The 25,589-nt window shown below is 38.6% G+C and overlaps 1 protein-coding gene across 1 annotated transcript in view; it reads left to right on the plus strand.

Annotated features, from left to right (window-relative positions):
- Positions 1–256: 256 nt before the first annotated feature.
- Positions 257–25,589, plus strand: part of ABHD17C (abhydrolase domain containing 17C, depalmitoylase) — a 29,038-nt gene continuing 3,705 nt past the window's right edge. Inside the window, exons 1-2 of the mRNA XM_057427753.1 lie at positions 257–1,020; positions 23,763–23,942. Of these exons, the coding sequence (XP_057283736.1) occupies positions 488–1,020; positions 23,763–23,942 (713 nt within the window). The 5' untranslated portion in view covers positions 257–487. The remainder of the gene's footprint in view (positions 1,021–23,762; positions 23,943–25,589) is intronic.

Below are 25,589 nucleotides of genomic sequence, written 5' to 3' on the forward strand. Positions count from 1 at the left end.
GGCCGGGACGGGGCCGCGTGTGGTGCTGGGGGAAGGGCCCTTCCTGTGCGCGGCTGCATGTTCCTGGCGCGGGGAGCGCCTGCGCTTAGTGTTGGGCGCTGCACCGAGCCGGGGGGTCTGCGTGTTCGTCTTGTACATGTGTACATGTACTTGCGATCTGTTTCCTTTGAGGGAATCTAGGGTGGTGCTTTAGAGTTGTATTTACTGTAGCATTATTTGTGGGATTTGTGTACTTCACTTACATCTTGTGGGGTTGCCTTTTTTGTTTGTAAGTTGGCTTTTTTTTTTTATAAGCACGTTGTCAGGCTGCGAAAAGCTGAACTGTTTTTGCTGAACTGTAGTTCCTCCAAGGCTGTCATTGTTTGCATTTTGGGAGGGCAGCTGGTGGCCTTGCAGGAAGGTGTGCAGGTTGTGCTGGAGGAAGGCACTGGGTTGGTTCAGTTTTGATTTCTTTCCAGTATAGGTTAGTTTTTCTCCGGTGTCTCTGATGCCAGAACAAGGCCCCAGAATGAACGGTTTCTCTCTGGGCGAGCTCTGCTGGCTGTTCTGCTGCCCGCCTTGCCCCAGCCGCATCGCTGCCAAGCTGGCCTTCCTGCCCCCGGAGCCCACCTATACTGTGCTGCAGCCTGAGCAGCAGCAGGAGGCTGGGGCAGCAGCTGGGGCAGGGACCCCGACGGGATCAGGCACCTGCAGTCTGCACTTGAGTGAGCGGGCGGACTGGCAGTATTCGCAGCGCGAACTGGATGCTGTGGAAGTGTTCTTCTCCCGCACGGCTCGAGATAACAGGCTGGGCTGCATGTTCGTACGTTGTGCCCCCACTGGCCGGTACACCCTGCTCTTCTCACATGGTAATGCTGTGGATCTGGGCCAGATGTGCAGCTTCTATATTGGCCTTGGCTCCCGCATCAACTGCAACGTCTTCTCTTATGACTACTCTGGCTACGGGGTGAGCACTGGCAAGCCCTCTGAGAAAAACCTGTATGCAGACATTGATGCAGCCTGGCAGGCCCTCAGGACAAGGTAAATGAATATTTGGGGACAAGGTATTTCTGTATCTCTGTTTAATCCTAATAACTCCAATGTCTGCACAGCTGACCTGCTGAGAGGTGGAGGGGAATGGGTTTGTAGATGGTTTGTTATTTTGATGGCCTCACCAGATGTTCTGACAACAGCTGCAATGTGATTTGCTGGATGGCTTCATTTGTTAAAAGGTTTATTCAGCTGTATAATATGTTAGTCATTGCTCCACCACTAAAAAGCTCCATTTTGAGCAAGAGATACTGCACTGGTTGCAGTTCGAGCTTGCAGGGTACAAAAAGACCTTTTGTTTGAGACTTGCCCACCATGATCTATGTGTAGAGAGGTAACCCAGTGGAGCCAAAGCTTTGACTGAATTTGGTAGTAGCCTAGATTAGAGCTTACCAAGAAACTGCTGGTGTTCTGTGAAGTGTCTGGGGTTTCAGACACGCTCACCCGACGTAGACAACTTTCAGACAACTGTTACAAATTGGGTAGGGTAGCAGTGTGGAAGGAAAAAGTGTTGACAGGTGGAAGTAGAGCACGGGATTCTGCTAGGAGGAGGTGCCAAAGTAAGTGGCATCCAAAGGGGTGGAGCATCAGTGAGACAGCTCTGGCAAGGGGGCATAGCCAGTAGAAACAAGGAGGCCATGTGTCATAGGAAATCCCAAGCAGATATGCTGCCCCTGGCTCCTTGCTATAATTGGTTGTCATCCATGGGCCTCTGTTGCCTCTTCTGTCCACAGAAACCATGAGCTCTTCTTGCTGTTGCATAAGTGGTTCTTAAAATGGGACCTTGCAGAACATAGGAAGAGAGGGCTTTAAAAGGCTTAAATGGTTGTAATAGGGCAGGAGAAAAGAACAATGGAGGTTTTCTGTTCTTGGCTGTGGGGTTGTGTAGATGAACTTGGCTTCCATGAAATAAGTATTTACTGTCTATCTTAGGGATATGTGCCAGCTTCAAAAATAGTGACAGGAGTTGTTACTAATTTAGATAATTGGCTTTTCAAGGATCTGGGGATTGGTCAATCATGGAGTCCAACGTCAAGAGCATGGGGAAGAAAGGTGCAGGGGGAAAAACACGTTTTGTAGCAGGTGTTCTGTCTGGTGAGCAGGCCAGGTTCTGGGTACATTTTCCAGTTCACTCTCTCATAAAAAGAAAAATTTGTATATAAATAAAGAAATAATTTTAATCTGCTGTGTGCAGAATGAATTATTAAATGCCACTATTCCACATATGGATTATGTAAATGATGTCTAGGGAAGGAACAGAGCTGTGGCTGAGCCAAGCATAGTTAATGTTTGTCCTTTAGTTGCTGTGTTTTCTCTCTGTTTCTCTTTGTTTAGTTGATCATGTTTTTTCATGGAGGTATTCTAGAGCTCTGGAGAAGTGCTTTCACATCTGTGTTTAAGTGCTCCTTCTTGACAAGCATTTACTACATGTTTAAGGTCTACACATATCCAGAAATAAGGGGTTCCTTCACATAAATCTTTCAGGAAACCTGACCCAGTAGGTGATGCCTACACATGCCCAGCTTGCTCTGAGAGGATCAGGCTCCTTCTGTCAAAGTGTGACTGGAAGAGTTTATAGTTTTACATTAGAGCTTTTTACTTGGTTTATGCAAGATCTAGGTTTTGCTTTCCTCCTTAAATTGAGGGATTTTAAAAGTCCACCAACTTTTTACTTTACCATGTTTGTAAATCCCATGTCTTAGTGCTACCTTGAGAGTACTGTTAAGAGAAGTTGTGTTGTCATTGGTTAGATTTTCAGGAGCCAAAGGAAATATTACAGTAATTTAGGTGCTTAGTAAAGAAATTGGTTCCTGTAAAATGTAAGCTTAAAAAAAAACCCCAAGAAGTTAATTGATTCTGAACAGATGGCAGATGTCTTTTGAGCAGGTATGAACCAAAACAGTAATCTTTCTGCTGATGAATTATCTAAGCAGTAGTGTGAACTTTGATCATTTCTTAGCCCTTCTTCATAAGTCCAGGTGGCTCACAATTAAGTGAAATATTCTGCTGTAAAAATTCAAGTCTGCCTCTTGAGATAAAATGTATTATACCACCTCTGCTGCAGCGGTTCACTGGTAGCTTCCAAGAGTTTGTGTATGCTTTCATTCTTATTGCAAATTCCTAACATTTGGCCTGTAGCCATATGGTGGTGAACTGTAATGCAAAGTTGAAAGTGAAATCTTAAAATAGAGGTTCACTGTGCTATCAAAAGCATTTAGTCATCTATGCTAAGTTCTGTGGGAAGCTGTTGTTCTTCTGAATCCACCAGACGTTCCACATGGCAGTAGGAAGGAATTATTAAAATGTTGGAAGTCTGAGATTCTTTCTTTTTTGTTTTTTTTTACTTTTTTAAAATTGTGCCCATGAAGTACCACTGATACTTACAAATATTAATTTATCAGTGTATTATGAAAGTTTCAGTGATTGACATTACAAAAAGAGATTGCTGCCAAACTGGTGGGGAGCTGCATCTGTTTGCAAGCATAGCTGCAAATTTTGAGTGTATATTTTCAAGGTACTCAAATGAGGATCTCGCGATCCCATACACATTTAGGTATCAAAGCTTACATAACAGATGATTATAAAACTATTCTTTAAATAATGGATGGAAAATAATAAATTTTGTTTGTTTTCAATTATCATCTGTCTTTGGAGAATCTGTCAACTGTACTTTTAGTCTTTGTGAAGAGTAACTTATTTTCCTTAGTCCTAATTAAATGAGTATCTCTTCTCATGAATTAAGTACACTCTTAAATCATAATTTTACTAATTAGTTTGAATGTTGTCTTTCAGCCCAGGTGAAGATGTTGATGTATAATTTTATTCCCTTGAAATGGGTTCTTATAGATGTTCCTTCAGAGGCCTAACTGTAGCATTGGTTGTTCTAGTTCCAGTATAAACTGTTAATTGGTAATTAATTTGGTCTTTTATATATATTTATTTCCACTCGATGAACAAATTTCCATCTGGTATCTAAATGTTTCTCAGAGAATTTTCTGTTTCATTGCTTCAGATAACATTTTTTGTGCATGTGTTATTTTAGGCAGGTTGGTCTGGTTTTGTTCTGTTTGTTCCAAAGCCAGAACCAGATTGAAGAGAAGCTGTATTGGACTCTGTCTTCTATCATGATCCATATGGTTTTAAGTTGCTGCTTTTTATTCAGATGTGATTAACTCTTATCCTGATATCTGACTGACTTAGTGTAACATCTGCACAGACTGAATTGAATTGATTGTTGTCCTCCCCCTTCTTTCCTGAATTCCACATGGGAAGGTTGAACTTTCAAACATGTTTACATTAAGACAATGTACAGTACTTAAAAACAGGATGCACTCTTTGGGTCTGGGTACAGTGCTTAAGCACAAAACCATGACTGCTTTGTTGACTGTGTGCTATTTATATTAAAATCAATTTGTATGTTCTCTAAAAATTTGGAGAAGCATTGTGAAGTATTTTAAAACCCCAGTCAAATGAAGAAGGTACTGCTTCCCCACTCTCTCTGCTTCTGGAGTAAAGCATCAAAGAGGAGAAACTAATAGTCCACCTTTTGGATATTGAAAGGGGGAGAAGAAAATATAGTTAATAAGTACAAGAGTAAGAGCTGTTCTTGTTGCATTTAACATAATATAGCTAGATGTTTTTTCATGGTATACAAAATAAGCTAGTATCTTTCTTTTTTTCCTGTTTAAGCTTTTGATAAATGATAGATGTTACTGCAGTGTATAAATCCCTCATTCTCAAAATGTACATTTGAATTTGTCTTTCAGTTGATAGGAGAGCATTGGTTCGCTTCCATTTTTCATTATGTTTTTTGGCATGATGAAAGGAATTGGATTGTGAAATGGCATAGTAAAATGCAAGGGCTTTTGATCAGTGGATAAGAGGTAATTTAGAATGTTTAAATAGGTTTTTAAACTTTCCCCCCAAATTTAATGTAAAAAATGATCCAAAACGAAACCTTTTATTATATATGAATTTTACTATTTGTGGTGTTGATTATCAGTCTCTTCATATGGCTGTTTCATTTGCAGAAGTTAATGGAAAAATATTATGGTTTTCATTGGAGTAAAATTGAGAAACACACCTGATTGAATTAGAGTGATAACTAATCTTCTGAGGTTATGTCAGTTTAGTTTGTCTCCATTCTGATTCGCTGCAGTGGTTACAGCTTTATAGATGAATGATACCTTCAGGTTGTTTTACTTTGGTTTGTCAAAGCACTTATTTTGTACTTTAATTTTCTTTGCTACAGAATCTGCTTTCGCTAGCACTGTATTTTGGTGCATAATCTAGCCTGAGTTCTTTAGGTTGAATACTTAGAGGGTTCAGTAAGAAGATACCAACTAAATTCCTGATTTGGCCAAAGGCAGTGCTTGGCAGAGTCATGATAAATAATACAGGAGTAATAGGGTTCTCCCTGTTGATGGTTCATCACCTAGTAGATTTTTCTGTCGTTGACTTTGATAGGGTATTTCCCACTTTCAGCTTCTTAATAATGTTGCTATAGTGTCTGCAAAGGATTGTTTAAAGAGTCTGTTCCCTAAATCTTAACTTATTTTACCTGCCAGGGTCAATACATCAAGAAAAACTGCATACAGCTTTGCTCAAAAATAGAAACCTACAGAATAGTCTCCTGTTTATGCAGTGAGCAGAGATTAAATCAGATGATGAGCATCGCAGGGACAAATACCAACAACTGTTTAAAACAGGTGCTCTGATGTTCAAAGTTACTCAGAATGTTTACTGAGCTTTGGCGAGGTATTACATAGTTAAGTCACTGAAGTAAAAGTGGTTTTGTTAAATGTTTTTTCCCTATTTCTGTCAGGACTACAAGATCAAAGCTTGGTTTTTGTTTTTGTTTTGTTTTTTTGTTTTTTTGTTTTTTTGTTTTTTAAAAGATGATTTTTCACTGTCAAGAATGTTTTGCATCTAGTGTTAATTGGGAAGAAAAATAAGCTGCCTAAGAGCCTTTGGCTAGCAACACTTGTTAACCCAGGTGTAGATAGTCCTGAAATTCATCTGCCTGAACTGGAGATGTTGGTTTACCCTGCTATACAAAGGTTGTAGGACCTGAGTGCTCAGCATCATCAGAGCATTGAACATGAAGGTTTCTAGGCAAACATGTTGTTAAATCCTACTTCCTGAAAGAGCTAAAGGTTTCTGTCTGCTTTTTAGCACTAAATTGCGTGAAGTGTACAAAAAAGAGAAAGGCAGCTCTTTCCCTTTCTCACTCTGCGTAGAGAAGTGTGTCACCTCTGGAGACTGAGCTGATGGTTGTTACACAGTGTCTGTTTCACCTGTGCGTTCTGCTAGCAGTGCTTAGATTTGTTCACTTTGGTCATAACAATGGAGCATGAGCTGTGCCATGTAAACCGCAGTGTTTTTGCTCTGAAGCCAGGGTCAGTCTTCAGTCTATTGCAACATCAAAACCAAAAAATCCCTCCAAAATTCAACCTTTATCCTTTGTTACTCTCCTGTTTTGGTGTGTTTCTAAGTGGTGAGGTAAGTTTATGCTAGCTCATTACTTGTGAGCCATAAGTAAAAAGAGCAAATTAAAAAAACAATTAGTAGAGAACGGTTAAAGCTATGAAGGTGGGTAATCTGCCGGCAAGTGTTTTTTTGGGGGAAATTTTCTTGAGCAAATGGATATTTGTCTTTTTTCATATTGAATGATGGAAATGTTTTTGTTTTGTTTTTTTTTATTTTTGTATCTTGTTTTGCCCTGTGATGCTTCCTCACATGGACATAAGCTAGTACAAAGGCAGTGCCAAGCAACTTAGTTCTGTAGCTTATGTCTGAATTTTGTATTTCATTTTGTTGTAATGTTTGCCTGGTGGAGAGGGCAGTGTGATTCTAGTAACTTTTAAACCCTGTCCCAAAACCACTTTTAAGCAAAGTATTAAGAAGTTAGTTCTTCAGTTGCATCCTCTGTTGGCTTTAAAGCCAACCATCTCAAAATAATGTAGCACTAATAAAACTAAGTGAAGAAATATCGTAGCCCTTCTTTATCCCTAAAGCCAGTAATAAATTTGATGAGTAACTAAACACTCCCTTCTGCCTTCCCTCACAAATATAAATCAATTACAAGGCTGCATTGGAAGAAGTTGAAATGAATTGTAAAATAAGCTGCAAATGTGTTGTATCTAACATGCTTGTGCACATACACGCTTGCTTTTACCAATTGCTCCCTAAAAAGGGCAGAAATCTTTCTCTGCTGGTTAGGAGATAGTTTCAGTTGCCACTGCACTTGAGAAAAGTTGAAGGCACTTACTTACCTGTGTGCAAGAGGAGGGGTTCCTTGTGGTCTTGCATGCTCAGACTGACATGATGAAGTTGAATTTCATTCCTACTCGCAAACTGTTTTGTTGCTGTGGGTTTTTAAATGTCAGGTTTTGTGAGCACTGGAATTGTGTGATTGTAAACCCAGGAAACTCTATGAACACAGATGAATAAAGATGCTTTTAATAGAAGGCTAAGAGGGTGATGACCTTGAAGGTCCCTTCCAACCCAAACTAATCTATGATTCTATGACTATAGAGTGGGATGAGTAGTGCATAGTGTCATCTTAAGGGCTGAGGAACATCTTTGCATTCTTTATTCCAAAGGATAAATTAAGAAAAATGGATTATTGTAGCATGTTTGCACATTATGCTTTGCTGCTTACAGTCACAGAAGGGTGCAAATGTAGGCCAGTTGTATAATGTTATACTGGTGTTATCTATATCCATATCTTTATATTTTTTCAACCACTATGCTAACTTTGCAGACAAACTTCTCCTATCGGCATTAAACATTGTGGTTGGATTTGCTGATTATGAGACCAAATAATACAACGGCACAAAATTGTGCTAAACAGGAGGATCTGGCTCAGTGCCCCCCCCACCTTCCCACCCCATCATGTCTCCTGATGAGCACATGCACGTCTTCAAAAAAATCCCTACAATCATTAAATAAATCTGTAACATCTCAACTTTCAAAAAGGGGAATTCCATGTGAGTTCACAAGTGAAGAATGGTGTTGATGTGGAAGATGAGGTTTTATGTTAATATACTTGCCTCAAAGTCCAGAGGGGAAAATTTAAATTAGAGGTAATCTCAGAATAGTGCCTCTGTTTTTTTCTGTATTGCATATTTGTTAGAAAAGCTTCATGTATGCTTTCCTGACTGTAATATTATTTATTGATACAGTCTCTTGAAATTTTTTCTAGGTACACCTTCAAGACTGTTGATTTGAAATTAACTGTGGTTTAGACAATTTTGGGTATGCTTCTAGGCAGATCTGTGTTACTGTGCCTGATTAAAAAGTCCTGCTTACATATAGAAATGTTACTTTAAAAACTTTGACTGTGGTGAGTCTTGTTTATCAGCCAAGGCATGCTGCTGGAAGAAGCTGCATACATCAGTGTCTGGCAAATAACCCTTCTCAAGGCATGCAGTGTCAGCCAGTAGCTCAGAGACTTTTATTACTAATTTTTTACAGGATGCTGCCAAATTTCTTAAAGTGCCAGTATGTTAGACCAGTGACATGGAGTGGCTCTTTTTTTTTGTGTGCAGTAAATGACCACCTATGGAGTAATGGATAATGGAATCCAACAAGTCTGAAAATTCTGAGACCAACTACAGTTTGCTTCTCAGGAAAACACCCTTAAAATAGTATGGCTTAAATAGTTCTCTTTTAGTAAGGTTGTTTCAAAAAGGGTTTGCTCTGGTTATAGGATCTTTCTGGACATTCCTCCCCTCTGCTGACTTTTAGTTAGCTTTGCTTTGAATGTTCTCACAGAAGTTGAAAAATGGTGTTCAGTATCAACAAAGAAGCAAACCCAGCTGTATATTTTTTCCAGTATACAGATAAACTGAGATAAGCTTCAAATTATTTTATCATTATTCCATGAATCTTAATAGCTATTTATAATAAAGATAGCAAGACACTTTATCTTAACTATTACACTGTACAGTAAATTGCAAGCCTTAATAATATACAAAATAAAAGGGAAGCCAACAACAATATGGGGGCAGACTTCTGTTGGGCATTTTGCAGCCAGAATGGTGTATGGAGCCATCTATACTTTAAAGGAAACTTTGAGTAGTTAACTTACTGCCTTAAGCATTGGACTGGTTTGTTTGTACAGATTTTAATCTTTGTCCCATCTCTGTATAGTCTTCCCCAGCATCTGATGAATGTATTTTTATAGGATGTTGGCTGTATTACAGCCTGGGGAAGGTGCCATCTTTCAAGAAAATAATCTTGCTTTTGAAGCGTGTTCTCCAGTGCAGATTTATGAAAGTCTTCTCCAGCAAGCTGTTTGTTCTTTATAGCTTCAGGTGTGTGTTTTGGTGTGTTGTTTTGGGGTTTTATAAATGAAGTAACTAATTTGGTATATTTATCTTGGAGGTGTTCCCTGGACAATTCTTACCTTGAGGCAGCTTGGTCAAGAGCCAGTCAGACTGGAATGTACCTCAGTGTGTGTATTAAGTTGTATTACGCATTTTTCCATAATATCTTTTTGTTGTTCCCTACTGTAACATTGTCTGTTTTTCTACTAAAGCATGTTTCTTCACGTGTCTTAATAATTCTACAGAAAAATTTAGTAGATTAGTCTGGGTATGAGCATCTTACCAAGTTTAACTGACTATAAAAGTACCAGAGTTTTAGGAAGAGGTGGGGTCACGAAATGTTTCAGCTTCAGTTTTGCTATTTTTATGCATACTAGTTTATGAGCATGTAACCTTTGCCTTGGACTAGTTCATAAGTACACTGTGGGTTAGCATACATTGCAGGCATCTCTTTCTGATGCAAGAAACACCCTTCAGGAGTCAGTACAGTAGTTAAAGATATTACCTGATATTTTAACCTTAAGTCTGACCAGGATACCTAAAAGGTTTTGACTTTTGCTGAATCTCTGCCACCTTCCAAGTTTCTGTTCCTCTGGTACAGAAACCCTCTGCCCTTTCCCCTGAGCTCTTGCTTATTAAGAGCTCTTCTGCTCTTATTCATACATTGTGATGTTCACTTCTAAAGCCCCCAGGCATGAAACCAGTGCAAGTAGTTCTTTATCCTGTTTTTGAAATTTGTACTAAAAATCAGTCTAATAATGCAGAAACTATCTGTGATGGAATACAGGCACAAATATAGTTGCCTTTAGAAAGAAATCCAAGAAATTTTTCTAATTTGTATTTGCATTAACAAAGACGATAGAATGTACTCAAATACTACTTGGATCCAAGTATTTGATGTTAAAGATTGCCATAAATCCACAATGTTCACCCAGTTTTGTATAGGGCGAAAGGGTTGGAAAGTCTCCTTGGTTTATTGAGTTCTTTTTTATCCTGAAATTAAGGAAGCTGGTGCCAAATGTACCACCCTTCCAAACTGGTTGCCCTTCTGTCAAAGCTCATCTAAGATCTGAGACCATATTGTGTAGAGCACTGAACAGACACTATTGATATAAATAAGACCTGGCAGCTTCCAATTATTTCAGGAAATTACCCTTTCTATCCAAAAATCCACTTTAATGATGTTCATAATGAGGAACATTAAACCTAAGGATCTTGGATGTTTCTTACCTGGATGCAGTTCTAAGCCTGTTGCATTTCAGCAGCAGGAAAAACTGAAGTAATATTCATAGCAATTTTCTCATGTTTTGTTTTTGTTTGTTTTTTGTTTTTTTTTTAATGATGAAGTATGTGTTAATTCAGAATAAAGGAAGCAATGTTAGCTTAAACTTAACTTTGATTTTTGAAGGCTGTAGTTAGCAGGCATTGTTTGCCATTTGTTACACTGCTTTTTCTTCCTTCTGCTATTCCCAGTACTTCTAGGCAATAGTTTAATGTGAGCTATGTTTTTACCTACTCTTCACTGTAGAACTGAACAGACTTCCTTTTTAAATACTTCTTAACATTCTCATTAAATATTTCTATTTTGCCTCTGTCTTAGAAGCTTTGAGGTACTTGGACAAAGAGAAATACTGTTCATTTGAAAAATGTAATTGTTCAGAGATAGATATGAAAAACCTATGTTGAGGAAGAGCAGTAGCTGGTAACTAGAAGTGCATGTCATGAGATGGTGCAGGAAACATACATAGCCAAAACGTTGCTATCCAAATGGCATTTGGCCATAATGTAGGCATTAATATGTGTACTTTTCCAAGCACTGCACTGTTATCTGCTATTTCAGAAACAGAAACTTCAACAGGACAAGACTTCTTTATGCTGTGCAGGTTTACTGGTAGGCAGTTAAGTACCGGTGTGGCCTGTACTGGAATTGCTAACATTTTTTCCTGCATAACCAGTTGTTCTTCTGTGATACTGCAATCAAATTAAGAAGCCTGCTTGCTTTACAAGTACTGCATTGGAAATAGAAGCAAATAGGATGCTGAGTAACATCAGGAAACTGCTGCTCTTTTTTCTTTTATTATTTTCTTTAATTTTCTGAGGTGCATCTGCATGTCAGTTTCTACCTTTACATTATCAGCTGAAATAATGACCATAATAAGTGCTTGCATTAGCAGTTGTCCATGATCCACAGCTAGGTACTTCTGCTTCTTGTCCAGTAGTTAACTGTTAATTGGTAAGCATCGTTTTTTGAGGGGGAAAAGGCTGACTAGCCTGGAATCTTTTGCCAAAAAGACTACAAGAGCAATTGGCCCCATTAACTAGGTATGTTGGCAGAAACTAATCTGCAAGCATGCTGTTTGGCAGTTGTCAAAACCTTCATTTGCATGATATGGGCAAAATGCCTTTTACTACATAGAAGCTTGGATGGGCCCAGATAAGATACCTGGACAAGTATGTATGACCTGGATTTTCTGATGTGAGGTTAGGAAAGTTTTGAGAAGTGAATACTTTTCTAAAGGTACAAAATTACAGTTCAACATTTCTTAGATTAACATTTATTACTTGAAGATAGGTAAAATTTCTGATATGAAATATTTTTAACTATAATTAAATGCAGATATCTGTTTCTGTAATAAATTACTTTTTTGTGCTGTCTTTCCGTGTTTCTGGAGAGCACAAGGCAGGTTTCATGAGCACTTCAACTGAACAGAGGTATTCAGGAGAAACTTCATGCCAAATTTTATTGTTCACAGTTCTTAGCAGTATTTACTGGGAGAAGGGAGAAAGGATTTAGCCCCTGGGTTTGTAGTGATAAAGGCTTTGGCTAGGAAATTTGATTTTTAAGCTCTGAACTAGTTATCTGTGGTCTGCTGTTTTAGAACATCTGGTGCTGCTAATCCTGGTGATTGCTATATATTTTTTTTAATCAGCTTTATGTTGACTGTTGCTGGGGCCTGAACATTCATTGTGCTGAAGTTCATCATAGGAACATTTGCAAGAGGAAAATAAAGTGTAAACCAGTGTGATTATGTATAGAGTTTGTGGAGCAATGGATCTTTAATCCTGGTAGAGTCAAATCAGACCAGCAACAGGAGCAACAGGAATGGAAGAACTTGAGGATGTATAGGAGAAAGAGATTGATGAGTCTGTTTTTTGGTGTGTTTTTTTTTTTTGTTTGTTTGTTTTGTGTTTGTTTTTTTTTTTAAAAATCAGAGTGCCAATACAAAAATGACAGAGAAGGAAAAAAGCAGTAGGTTTTCTAGTTTCTGAAAAGGTGCTGGAAGAATATTTTCCAGTTATAAATTGCTTTTGTAAAATGTCTGTCCTCCATTTTGGCAGTTATCACTTTGGTATTAGAATATTTAATGAATCTAATTGAAAATGGATCACTGAGAGAAGGCAGGAGGGACTCGTCAGGAGGATACTGTTTCTCTTCGAGGCTGTGGATTTGCCACTTCTTTGAAAGCAAATGCTGAAGTGCATACAGATTCACACTGTAATAAAGCTCAGTGTCTGGAGCAGTTAGAAAATTGGTATGTGTTGCCTCCACTTATCTGGGGATTGAGGGAAAAATAGAGGTTACAGTGTCACTTATCCAAGGAGGATTTCTTCTTATTTATGATTCACAAGACATGTCAGTGCAGAGGAATCACCTATTGTTCCGATTTTAAAATTAAAATACTGCCTTTCTTTCTTTTTTCAGTCTGTGGAATTGGTTAGAGTAACTCAAAGAAACACTAATTGTTTTCAGAGAGTTAAAGAGGACTTATCCAAGCATGGTGGTCTCCTGGATAGCACAGGCCTTGACACTGCTTGGCTTCTGCATACAGCCCTCCAGTGATTGAGATACTGCATATCTTTGAGAGAAGCCCAGTCTTATTTAATAACTTTCTTTGTTCTTCTACAGTGTTTGAGCGTATTAATGTAGGTATATAAAGGAAAGAGAAATCGTACTGCCAGCTGAGTCATCTTTGTATAATGCTGTCTGATAAAATATTCATATACTGGGGACAGATGCATTCATCTGCAGTCAGTTCTTTTTGGCAGTATTAGACCAGTTCATTGGTACTGATCACTTTTGAATCAGGACCTTTCTGCTGTTCATGTCCTCAATGTGCCTTTCTGCCCTCTCCTGCTGTTTGTATTGGAGACTCTAAGATCACCGCAAGAGCTATGCTAATGCTTCTGGATGGGAAAATGTGATGCATCCAGTTTGTCTGCCTCCATACGTGCAAGGGTTTATCCATTCCAGCTCCCACATAATCCTCTCAGATGCTGGCTCTGGTGTTCTGTAGGAGAGACTGCATTCAGGTTTCCAGGGATCTTTGAAGAATTGTGTGAAAATGGCTTAAACTTTGTCTGTTACAATAGGATTTTGGATACAGACACCTGCTGTTTGTTGAGGTGGTTCAACTTTTTCTTTGTTCTCCTCTGTCAGCATTATGGGGATGATACTTAAATCTTTTTATATCAGCCTGTTTTCTGGATATAGTTAAGACTGTCTACAAGTGACATAAGGAAAATGCTGTATCACTGCCACATTTCACAACTGTATCAAAGAATCATAGCAAAACTGGAGAATTAAAGTTGTTAAACCTTGAACACATGAGGCTCTTTGTAAAATCTGTAGAGACTGAAATGTATACAAAATTACAATAAATCCTTAGGTTGGGAATACTCTTTTTTTTTTAAATTTTTTATTAAGTTACAATGTGTATAGCTAAGCAGCTGTGCAAACCTAGAAGTGTGAAATTTTGGGTGAGCTTTGCAGTTTGATTGCAGTTTAGGGTAAGTCTAGTTTCATTATATGTTTATCCAGTCTGAACTCAAATTTCAGAAAGTACAGCCTGATACATTTAAAGAAAACTGGTGCCATATCTTTTTGTCTTGACTTGTGGTTTGTGTGCTTCAGCAGTTTTCCCTGTTTTGGGAGCTGTGCCTGGGAAGAGGGTAGAAGCGTTGGAGACGGGTGGAGCAGGCAGCAGCTTGGGTCAAAAGCCACTGTGCTCCTCAGAGAAGTAATCCTAACATGTGAGCCAGAGGCTTAAGCTTGCATAGGTGAGCTCATGACAATTGTTGCTGCTGCAGGACAGTCTTGAACATGGTGCTGTAGGTATGTAGAGGTAAGGGAAATCAGTGTTTGATGTGAAGAGGAAGGGTAAGAGCAGTGCTCAAAAGTGACATGTCAGAGGTGCTCCAATAAGTAGGTGGGAGTACTAGCAGAATAATACTGTGCTCCTGAGCAAAAATGCTTTGCGAACTGTTGGAGAGCAGCAAGATTGCTTCCTCCAGGCTTGTAAACCCTCAGTCTCCCAGTGCTGAGCCAAGGGTGGTGAGGAGGCTTATGTTGATGGGCTTGGGAGGTGAGCCAGAATGCCCTGGCTCACAGAATTTTCAGCCTTGGGAATAAGGCAAAGCACTCCAGTTTGGAAGTAACTGAAATTTAAGAGACAGCTATGAAGGCACAGAACTTGTGGGAATGCATAACCAGTGTTAATATTTACACATGGGTTTTTTTAATGTTTCCTAGGGAACCAGTTTCTGTGTTCGTTGACACATACTTGTTTTAACTGAAGTCTTTATATTAAAAGATACTGTGTTTAGGTACATGGATATCATCAAATCTTTCTTGTTCTTCATAACAACCCTTACAGAATTACAGTTTTATGAAGTAGTTTATTTTTTTTTCAGCTTTTGAGTGCAGGATGTCCAAAGTGAAAGGATTGTCAAAGTTTTTTATGTCATGTTGCAAGGACTTTGCTCATGTGTCTTAGCTGCGCTGTATTATAAAACAGACTATGATGTGTACAGCTGAAAACAGGAATACCACAGCAGATTAGAGATGAGGTAGAAGGTAGGGGTAAAGATAATGAATTCTTTACTTCAGAAGATACTATAGGCTGAGCTTCTCTGTCAAAGTAACAGAAATGTCTCTGCTGTCTCAGCTTATTTAAATGTACCTGGAAGGCTGGCTATGTAGATTTTGTACACTGGTTACAGTAAAGAGTATATAATAGAATGTAGCTGACTGAGTTTTTGTGAATTATTGATGCTGTGGTCATGAAGATAGTTCTTAGCGGCCAGTAGAAGTTTTTGGCTTTGATAAATAAAGCTTAAGACTTCTGTATTCCATGTTTATTTGCTACAGAGCATTTCAATTAAACGCAAAATACTTTCACTTAACTCCAGTACTCTATTTTTAAAATAACTGGAGTGAGAGATTCACTTTAGTATGCCATCAACATGTTGTGTTTTGGGACTAGATGATGTAAATCAAGATTGCTTTGAGAAAGCACTTTGGGAGAAGGAAACTAAGGAGTAGAGAGAATGTGTATCTTCAAAACCAAAACCTTGCAGTGCTGGCTTAAGAGCTCTAGTTGGTTACTAAGGTTGCTAAAGCAAAGAAAACTGGGGAGCAGAAATTACATTTGAATATATCCCAGTGTTTAACTGCTGTTTCCCCTGTTCCTAGCTTCTTGTATTAAAGTTTACAGTGGATTTGGATTGCATTTGCTGCTGTGATTAGGGAAATAAACCTCCAGTGTTTAGGGGTGTTTATTTAGGAATTAATTTAGGAAAATGCTCCCTTCCTTTCATTGCATGAATGCACACCATGTATTGAAGTGTTATTCACCTTTCATCATAAGTAGTAGAATGATAAAGGTAGAGTTCAAACAGAAGGCTCAGCCGCATCATCGCTCATTTTGCTGAGTGTCCTATATGAGTCTGGTTTTGCTTGTCCGTGGCCGCCTTGCTAACTTTCACTCGATATGAAAGAATTAATGACTGTAGAGGCAAAGTTACTCTGTTCTCTTATATCAGCGTGCCCATGGCACAAGTTCCTACTTAAATTTCAATGTACGTTTAATAAAGTTTCCTTTTTCCCTTCTATCTAGGAAAAAAAAACCCTAAACTCTCAGTCAGACAGAAGCAACTGTGTCAAATCTGTTTGTTGTTTATACACACAACTGCTAGTTTGTGTGGTATACAAATGAGTAACCTAGCATCAGCCAGACACCAAAATTTAGTATTCTGGGTTATTGTGGTGGTGAAGAGTTGTGTTAGAGGTACAGTTGAGTTCGCAGTACAGAAGAAAACAAAGGAGGTTTTACTTTGTAGCTCCCTAAGAAATAAAAAATAGGTCTGCAAGCACAGATTGCAGATTTTCTGCGTATTCTGTCTTTTGCATCACAGTGTTTTGGTACAGTTCAGATAGCTTGGATGAGATCTACACCAGAACACAAATTTGCAGAAGCCTTCTTTCCTGGCTGGTGGTGCATACTATCTGGTTTTGGGGTTTTGTTTTTGGTTTGGGTTTTTTTTTATGCTTTTATGCTTCATTTCTCTTTTAATTCTTGAAAACATTAGGATGGATAGATGCAGTCTGATTGCAGTTGTCAAATGGTCTCTGCTGTTAGATCATGAGCTATAAGTGGTTATGAGGGTAGAGCCTGATTGATGAGGCTCTAACAAAAGGACACTGCAGGCTGGGCCTGCTACCTGCCAGGCTGCTTCACTGTAGCTGGTGGTGGTAAGTTGTCTCAAAAATGCACAGTGGAAGTGCTGTCATGGTGTGGCTTGAAATCGTTCAACAAAATGGGTGTTGAAGAGGGAGGAGGAACTCATAATGGTGAAGCTGGGGAGGGGGGGAAGAAGATGAATGGATTTACTGTTGAAGAGTGCTTGGTTTTGCTTTGAGTCTTGAGCAGATTTACATTAGTTAGTGAAGGTGTTTCCCACTTTGAAATATGACATCTTCAGGAGCCTGTTCAAGGCAGATGAGCACAAGGTAATTTAAGGCTAGATGTGAAAAAGGAGCAAACTTTTAGTGGAATTAGTATTCTTTGGATGTTATTAATAAAAAAACAAAACCAAAACAACACTCAGCCCTTACCCCAAAGCTACTCTGTGCAGATTAGCACAGTTCAGTTAATTTAAAATGCAATTTCATTACAGTTCGTAGCAGACAATGCCATGAAACAGCCTTCCTTTACTTACCCTGGTTCTTCAGGACAAACTTGCAGTGGTTTCACTACTTGGCAGTGTGTAGATCACCTGCTTTTGTCATGGGTGCTTGAGCTCACCAGTGATATTTAATATCCTTGTTTAGGACTCACTTGAACTTTGAGCACAGTTCTCAGTATTTAGTAACAGATCGCTGTTTGTCACAAGACAGTAATCAAGAAGCAGTTGTAATGATTCATTCTTCAGTATAATTAAGTTACTGCAGGGCAAATGATCATCCTAAGAAGTGCCTTGAAGTTGTTTCTTTCCAGTTGATCCATTTATTTATACGAAAAGAGGAGTGTACATCACTGGATTAACGCTACAGCCACATAGATCATCAAGCCTGGAGCAGTATGATACTTGCAAATAATGTCTTCCAAAATAACCTTTAAGAGGGCATTTTCAAGAGTCATAGGTTTATTCTGTAATTGTATTAGTTACCTTATATTGATTAGCACTAGGGTTTCTCTGTTGTGTAACAAAATGTCTGGTGTGGCAGTGAAATAATAGTCATATAAAACTGTGGCAGACTCCTTGATTAAATTTCTCTGGCAGCCATTGAAATTATTTTGAGTGTGAACACATTTGTGGAATTACTTGTCTGCTCCTGTGACAGTGTGCTGGGATATGTGCCAAAAAAAATTGTCTTTTTTGCAGCTTTATAAGCCAGAATACTATGCAAACTGGTTTTGGCTCTTACTACAAGAAAAATGTGAAGTCAAAGAGAGTCTGCTGTACCTGAATTTAAATCGCATAGTACTTGTAGACTTGGTCAAGAAGGAGGTAGGGGATAACAAGACATCTCATAATTTAAAGAACCAGTTTCTATTGCGCTCAGTAAAACAGTGAAGAATTTTAGACCTATGTTTTTGTGAATTCAAGGAAACTGGAGTGAGAAACTGGTACAGGGACTCTTGCTGTGTGCCAGGGTTTCCTGGAAATCTTGAAATAATTCTGGTTTTTGTCATTTGAGAGTTGTTATTGTTAACCAAAAATCCTTAATCTAACACTTTGCTTTCAATTCACTGTTGGCATTTAAGCAGAAAATCTGCTGTAATTTCTGTGGTATTCTGACTGACACACTGGAGTGGTGCTGAAGCACAATGTGAAATTCGGTGGTTTTTTTTTTTGCTATTGTAAGTTACTTGCAATAATATTTATTGGCTGACTTCTCTCTTGTTGAGGTTTTGTGGGGTTTTTCAACATAAGTGTCCTACAACATAAAGTCTCATTCAAGTTATGCAGTCTGCATGTGGGATTTGTACTTAGTTGAGGATTTTTGGTTTTTTTGTTTCTACCTCCAAAATTAAATTTTTAGACTCATGCTGGACTAAATAACCACTTTTATCTGAAAATGTAGATGCATATCTTATGAATTGTATAATGATGCTGTAGTAAAACCTATCTGTGTTTCTTAACAAGCAATCTAAATTTCTCTGGATTATAAAGTTTGGTGATAATGCATTTTGAAAAGGCAATAAATAGTATGTTGTGACAAATGGCTTTGTATAAACAGGAAGAAACAGATTTGAAGAATAGCTTATGAAGATGTTACTGTAACTGAGCAAATGTATGTCCTATTAGGAATACTCTAGAAGTCACTGTTTCGTCCAAATGTGACATGAATTTGTGTTGTTCCTGATGCAAGCTGGATTTTCTTTGTGTCTTGAAGATGAATTATTTAATTGGTGTTTCCCTTGAGGTGTGAGTGCATAGTTTCAAACTCATTCTTCTTGCAAGAACACGTAAGCTAGGTAGCTTATTTTCCTTCTTTTTTGTCTTTATATACTGCATTGAAAGGAAGAACTTGACCACCAGTAGCTGCTTTAGTTTAGTAGCAGTTAAAAAGTAGTTTTCAGTAGCATTATGAAATCAGGTTTGTTTAGTCAAAATGCTCTGCTTAGATGGTTACTGTGATTGTTTTTGAAAACTGATTTGTTGCTGTTGCTATATGCATACTGTTCTATATGTTTTTCAGTTTAGGTAAGGGATATTGGGACAGCAAATACACTAAAACTTCATAACTGAAAACACAAGGTGTGGTTAACTTCACTACTTCAGTAAGCCTGGAAAAAAAACTGGCCTCATTATGAATATGTATTTCATACCTTTGAGGATTGGCACAGATGCCGTAGCTTTGGCTGTGAACATTGCAGGGCTTCAGCTGTATGACACACGTGTGTAGTCTCTGAAGCAGCATTCCACTAGTGCTTTCAACTGAGCAAGGAGAGCGTAAAAATAGCATTGGTAAACTTTCCATCTGTATCACTCAAAGCTGAAGCCTGGGAGGAGGGAGAATTGATATCGTATGCTCATAATTAAAGTTGGTTTATGATAATACATAGTTTGTACATAGTGCTGTCAGCCAGAAAGTGTTAAGAACTTTACAAAGGCAAATGATACTACTATCTGTGTTGTCCCTCCTCAGTTTCCTCATACGTGGCCCAAGCCACAGCTGCACAGCTAAGCAGTCTGAACTAGTAGTAACTGTGTCCCATCCTCCAGTTGTACTGGGTGTCGGCAATATTCCCAGCCTCCTCTGTCCCACTGACCTGTTGATGTTGCTGAGGTCTCCAATTACTCAGTGCAGGAGTAAGTAGAAGAGTTTGGGGTGTGGATTCTTAATAGCCAACTTCTATGCACATAATTCATGCTAGCATAAGGAGACCAGAGTTGCTGGTAAACCTAATTTTTATGAATTAAAGCAGTAACACAGGGCAAAACCAAAATGCTCTGTTACTAGTGACTATGGAGTATGTTGGTGCATTAGGTGTACCTGTCCTGAGTTGGGAAGTTGTAGGTACAGGCTTGTGAATATAGCTGAAGATAGCACATAAGAAATGTTATCTTTAATCATAATCAACATAGTTACTCATAGGCTATTGAGAATAGACTAGGCTGGAGAGTTTTTCCACCTGAAGAGTGTTTGTGGGTAAGGGGGAGCAGAAATGCTTGCATCATTTTGAACAGCAGTAGATTTGCACTTATAACTGACTTCCCTTGAGGAAAAAAACAGTGCCTGCCTTTTTATCTTCCTTGTCAAACCAGTATTTTGCATAGGCCCACAGTAACTGTTTGAATTGCTTCCTACTTTGGTGTTGCTGGTTTGGAAGCTGGTTTCAACACTGCAGTGTTGCCCTGCTTGTTTTGAACTCTGACAGGCTCCACAAGAGAAGTGCAGGAACATCCCACCCAAGCGTTTGACTTGGGTCTCCCGCAGTGTAGGATGGATCTCTGTTTCCACAGAGACCAAAGCTGGTGTGTTTCAGGGAAGATATTTTTAGGAGCTGCTGTTTCACTGGTGGAAGGACTTTCTTCCTTAATAGGAGAGCACAGTGTAACAGGATTCCTCTTTTCTCTTTTGCCTTTTTCTATGACATTCTTTCTTTTTTTCCTATGTCACTTAGTTTCCCTTTCATTGCTGCCCTCTTATCAAGGTCTGCTCTTCCTCTTCACTTTCTGTATCACTGTTCCTGTTGCATAACAATCTGATACAACAAGGGAGTTTGCAGAGAGTGGGGAAGGGTCCCAGCCTCTGCTTAAAGGAAACTTTAAGTATTTTTAAATGATTTTAAGTGTTTTTAAATATTTTAAAGCTAGCATCCCCATATTGTACCTCTGAACAGTGCTTGCTGAGTCACCAGCTGGGCCGTGTTGTGAAGACTCAGTATCACAGAGCCAAGCCCTGGCCTTCAGCTCCAAGAACCTCACATGTGTCAATTATTCATGGCCCTTGCTTATGAGTTGTCATATGTCCTTTGGCCTTGCAATAAATTTTACATATAGCTGTTCCTGCTGATGTTTGTGGTAAGCTTGATGTCTCACCTTCTGATTGATGGTGTGATAGTAAAGGGCTTAAGAAGATAAATCTGTTACAGTAACTGTTCTGTCTTGGAAAGTTGGACTGTCTCTAACTTAAACAACCCCAGAGATTTTTTTTTTACTTGGAGTACAAAGTAGAAAAGGCATTTGACCTAATGACAGGCTACAAGAGCATTAACTGAGTGTTCTCATACCTTTTTATGATTTGGGTAATTTTGGTCAAAATTGTCATGTTGGCTTTCTGAGGAGTTAGACACTGAGTAGTTGTAGCATTTATTTAGTGTTGAAGGGCCGCTTTTAAATTTAGAGATCTCTTGTGCTGGTTTTGTGGTTGTGGTTTTGTTTTTTTTGTTGTTTGTTTTTTTTTTTTTTTTTTTAATGGTGCTATAGGCTGTATCTGATTTTAACTGGAGTACAATGAAATCAAGGTTTTTTTCCAGATTACCTGTTGCCACAGCAGCAAGGTGCTTCATTTACAATGAGAGTTGATTTCAAAAACAAAATAACATCAAAAGGTGTGAATCCAAAGCAGATGAATGATGAAGAAAAGTGCAACACTAAGGCAGTTGTATGTGGTGAAGGAATTCTCTTGCCACCCTATGCTGTCCTGTTATCCTGTGATTGTCAAACATGTGTTTCCAGTTTCTACTTAGATTGTAAACCATTCAGAGAGGATCCTTTATATTTATCATGACACTGGAGTTCAGAATGGTATTGCAGAACCTACCAGCATTAATATAATTTTATCCCCACTTAAGTGCCATGTAAAGGATCTGATTCCAGTCCCATTTTCCTGTATTCCCTGATGTTGATGCATTTTTGCCAGTCTTTAATAGGATGCCGCAGCTGGTAGATCAGCAGATTGGATGCATATGCTGCCATCAAAGGTATATGCCTCCAGCCCTCCCCACGCAACAGCCAGAGTGAAGTCTGTGAGGACAAGGCTTTGCTCCAAGATCCTGTTAACATGCATAGCAAAATCAACTAGGCTGTACTGTGTGCTGAACTATTTCTAATAGTAAGGGAGAAAAAATTCTCCTAAAAGAGCTTCACAACATCTCTTTAAAAACATGAGGCTGTGGCTGTGGTGATAGACCACCAATGTGAGCTGCTGCTTGGTTACCAAGAGGATAAAATTTTACACCAGGGAGATATTTTTATACAGTTGCTTATTCATATTACAGCAGATGCCAAAAGCACCCTTATGCTCAGCAGTATAGAAAATTCCAGTTTCACAGGGGCTACAATCCACTCTAGTTTTACTTCCTTGTATAACTAGGCAATCTTGACAGCCTGTAGTTGGATGTTTAGTATTAGGTTATTCTTCTGGTGTCTTTTTAATTATTAATTGATTATTCTTCAGTTGTAATTTTCTCTCTTTTGCACGTATATCATCACTGAGCTGCTTGAAAGTCAAGTGCTATGCAGGCCTGCCATTGCTATCAGCTTAGTGAAGAAGTTGAAACGTTCCAGGTGTACACTGGGTATAGCCTGAACTGTAGGGTTTGATTTTCATTGTCATGGCAGTGACAGCAGAACTGTAGACAGTGTAGACAGCAAAAAGACACGTTCTCACTATTTTCTACTAGAAATGTGTTCTTTTCTGCACTCAGTTGTTCTTTATACAACTTGCAATAGGAAGTGGAGTTATACATGGAAATCTTCTGGGTAAATATTTTGTAATTAACCAAGTAAAAGCTTTAATTTGCAGCTTTCCTAACAAGCAGTGGTGGCCAAATACTATTGTACTCCTCAGTCCTTCCTAGACACTGTCGCTGCCTCCTGTGCCCCTTCCAAATTCCCTTATGTTTTGCACATTTTAAATAAAAACTGAATTAGTATATTCCTTAATAGTACACAAGCTAAGACAGCTTTATAGACTGGATGGGAATAGTGGGCAGCCAGCCAGCCAGGACTCCCTATGAACACTTGAGTTTTATGGAATTATGCATCTTAATAGTTTCAAAATGAGCTTGATGTATTTTTAAACTGGAAAAGAAAAAATAGGAATAATTTACACTCATTAGAAAATGGAAAAAGGAACAGTACTATCCTTTCAAATTTTTATTCTCTTTAGTGTCTTCAGCTACACTAACAAGGCAGTTTAGTCTTTTTGCTCCAACTGCGTGGAGAGGTGAGCAGAGGAGTAACCATCTTGATTAATAGTGGAAAGGTTGTTACTTTCCAGAATATCTAATTCAAATTCTGGAGAGTTACTCTGCAAGGGGGGGGGGGGGGGGGGGGGGGGGTGGATGAAGAAGGGGGAAGTCAAATTTATAACTTGCTGTGCCGTGGAGTGAAAGATAGGAGATGTTGAAGATTAATGAACAAACTGGCATTCTTTCTTTGGGGTGCAATGTTTTGATTGTTTACTTTACTGGAATGTTTTAAAGTTTAGACTTGTAAATTCACATCTTCTAGGAACAGATTTTAAAGAGCTACAGTGGGTAGGAGGGAAGCTTTGTTTTTTGTTGGTTTGGGTTGGGTTTTGATTTTGTGATGCAAATTATGTTGTAAACTGGTTTTTTTTTTTTTTTTTGTTTTCTAAAGGGATGTTTCTTGTCTCTGCAGGTATGGTGTTAGTCCTGAGAACATTATTCTGTATGGTCAGAGTATTGGTACTGTCCCTACAGTAGACCTGGCATCTCGGTACGAGTGTGCAGCAGTAATCCTTCATTCTCCCTTGATGTCTGGATTACGGGTAGCTTTTCCTGACACTAGGAAAACCTATTGCTTTGATGCTTTTCCAAGGTATGTATGAACAGTGCAAAGAGGGTTGTTCTGGACTCCACATGCTCCTTAGGTGTTTAAAAAGGAACTTTATTGAATTGTCACCTCCATTCACCTGCATTTTAAACTTTTGATATGCACACCTTCTAAATCCAAGCAGAGATTTACCATGTAAGAAAGAGGCTGATGTCAGTCTCAGACTGACATGATAGTCAGTTCAATGAACAAAAGAAGTCTTAGTATTTAAAATAGATTTTATTCCTGTTGTTTGTGTTGCTAATATCAGAATTTTTATGCTGTCAAGTTTGGAGTAGTCAGCTTACTGACTGATAATACTGAATTGAATCCTTCAGGCTAATGACTCATTGGTCATTGTACACTCTTAATATCTCAGTTAACTTTGATTTAGAAGGTAATATGATATGAAATGGATGTGCTGTCTTCAAGCTGCTTGTTGAAATATTTCTATAGTTTTACCATATCAGCAGAAAAACAGGTACAGGTAATTGCTGCTTTTAAAGGGAGAAAACAAGACAGGGTCAGAGGCTAGAGAGCTGGACTGGTATGGTTCACTTTTCAGCTTGGTTCTGCATTTCATGTATGATCTTAAGGAAATTAATTTAGTGTTCCTTCGCCTTTGGCCCATGTACGTAAAAAACATTTTTACATCTTTGGCATCCTGCCCATATAAAATCACTAAAGGTAGTGAGACTTGTGCTTCCCTGATTGAGATCATGTAAGGTCTAATGTCTGTGACAAAAAAAAAATTACTTTAAGAAGCTCTAGAATATTTTAGGTACAGAAACCTATATGTACAACTGATTTCAAGATAAAACAGTGCATTTATAGCCTATTGTTTCATTTGAAAAGCAATTGCCACAGACCTAAATTAAAATATCCAACTATCTGAGAATAGTATAGGTCCTGGGAACAGCAGATGTTCTAAGAATCTTTTAAAACTTCTTATCAGACCCAGTTTAAGGGAGAATATTAGAGGAGGAAGACAGTCTCTTTATAGCAGTGTATGTAGACCTGGCATGGGGGTGAGGGCAGGCACAGATAAAAAGCTAACAGGTCTGTTGAAGGGAGAAGACAAGAGACACCCTGAAGTCTTGTGCAAAGCTTGGCTTTGCTTCAGAAGGTCATGTTTGCAATAAGTGTAGTAGGGGATACTTGTAGCATTCATTTTGTTTTATTTTGGTTACAACAGATTAAAATTAGAAGGTGGGGGAGGCTGTAGATGTAAATCTGTATGCCAAAGCAGCTAGAAGTAATAGTGACCAGTAGTGGTGCTCACAGTGTCTGTGTCCAGTCGCCATGTTTAGAATCCTTCCAGATGGGTTATGAATTAAATAAGTAATTAAATTGTTGAAGATGCAGTCAGGATTTGAAACCCTTACACTTATTTGAAACACTCATTCATGGTCCTCAAACCTGAAATCCAGTATTTGCAAATGCTTCTGTGAGAGGGGAAAAAACAAAGCCTTAAAAATAGCTCTGATGACAAAAGTAACAGCGATTAGCTGATACCAGCCAAATCAAATAGCCATTTTAAAAGGAAAAAGTGGGAGGGGGGGAACAGTGACAACAGATGTACTGTAGCACTTGAGTATTTTGTTCTTACCCTACTGAGCTGTTCATTGCTGTCAGTCTGACTTCACTTGCACT

The sequence above is a fragment of the Pezoporus wallicus genome, unplaced genomic scaffold (genome assembly GCF_028554395.1).
Source record: "Pezoporus wallicus isolate ANWC-B61680 ecotype Strahan unplaced genomic scaffold, APGP_CSIRO_Pwel_v1 contig_3952, whole genome shotgun sequence".
Classification (NCBI taxonomy): Eukaryota; Metazoa; Chordata; class Aves; order Psittaciformes; family Psittacidae; genus Pezoporus; species Pezoporus wallicus.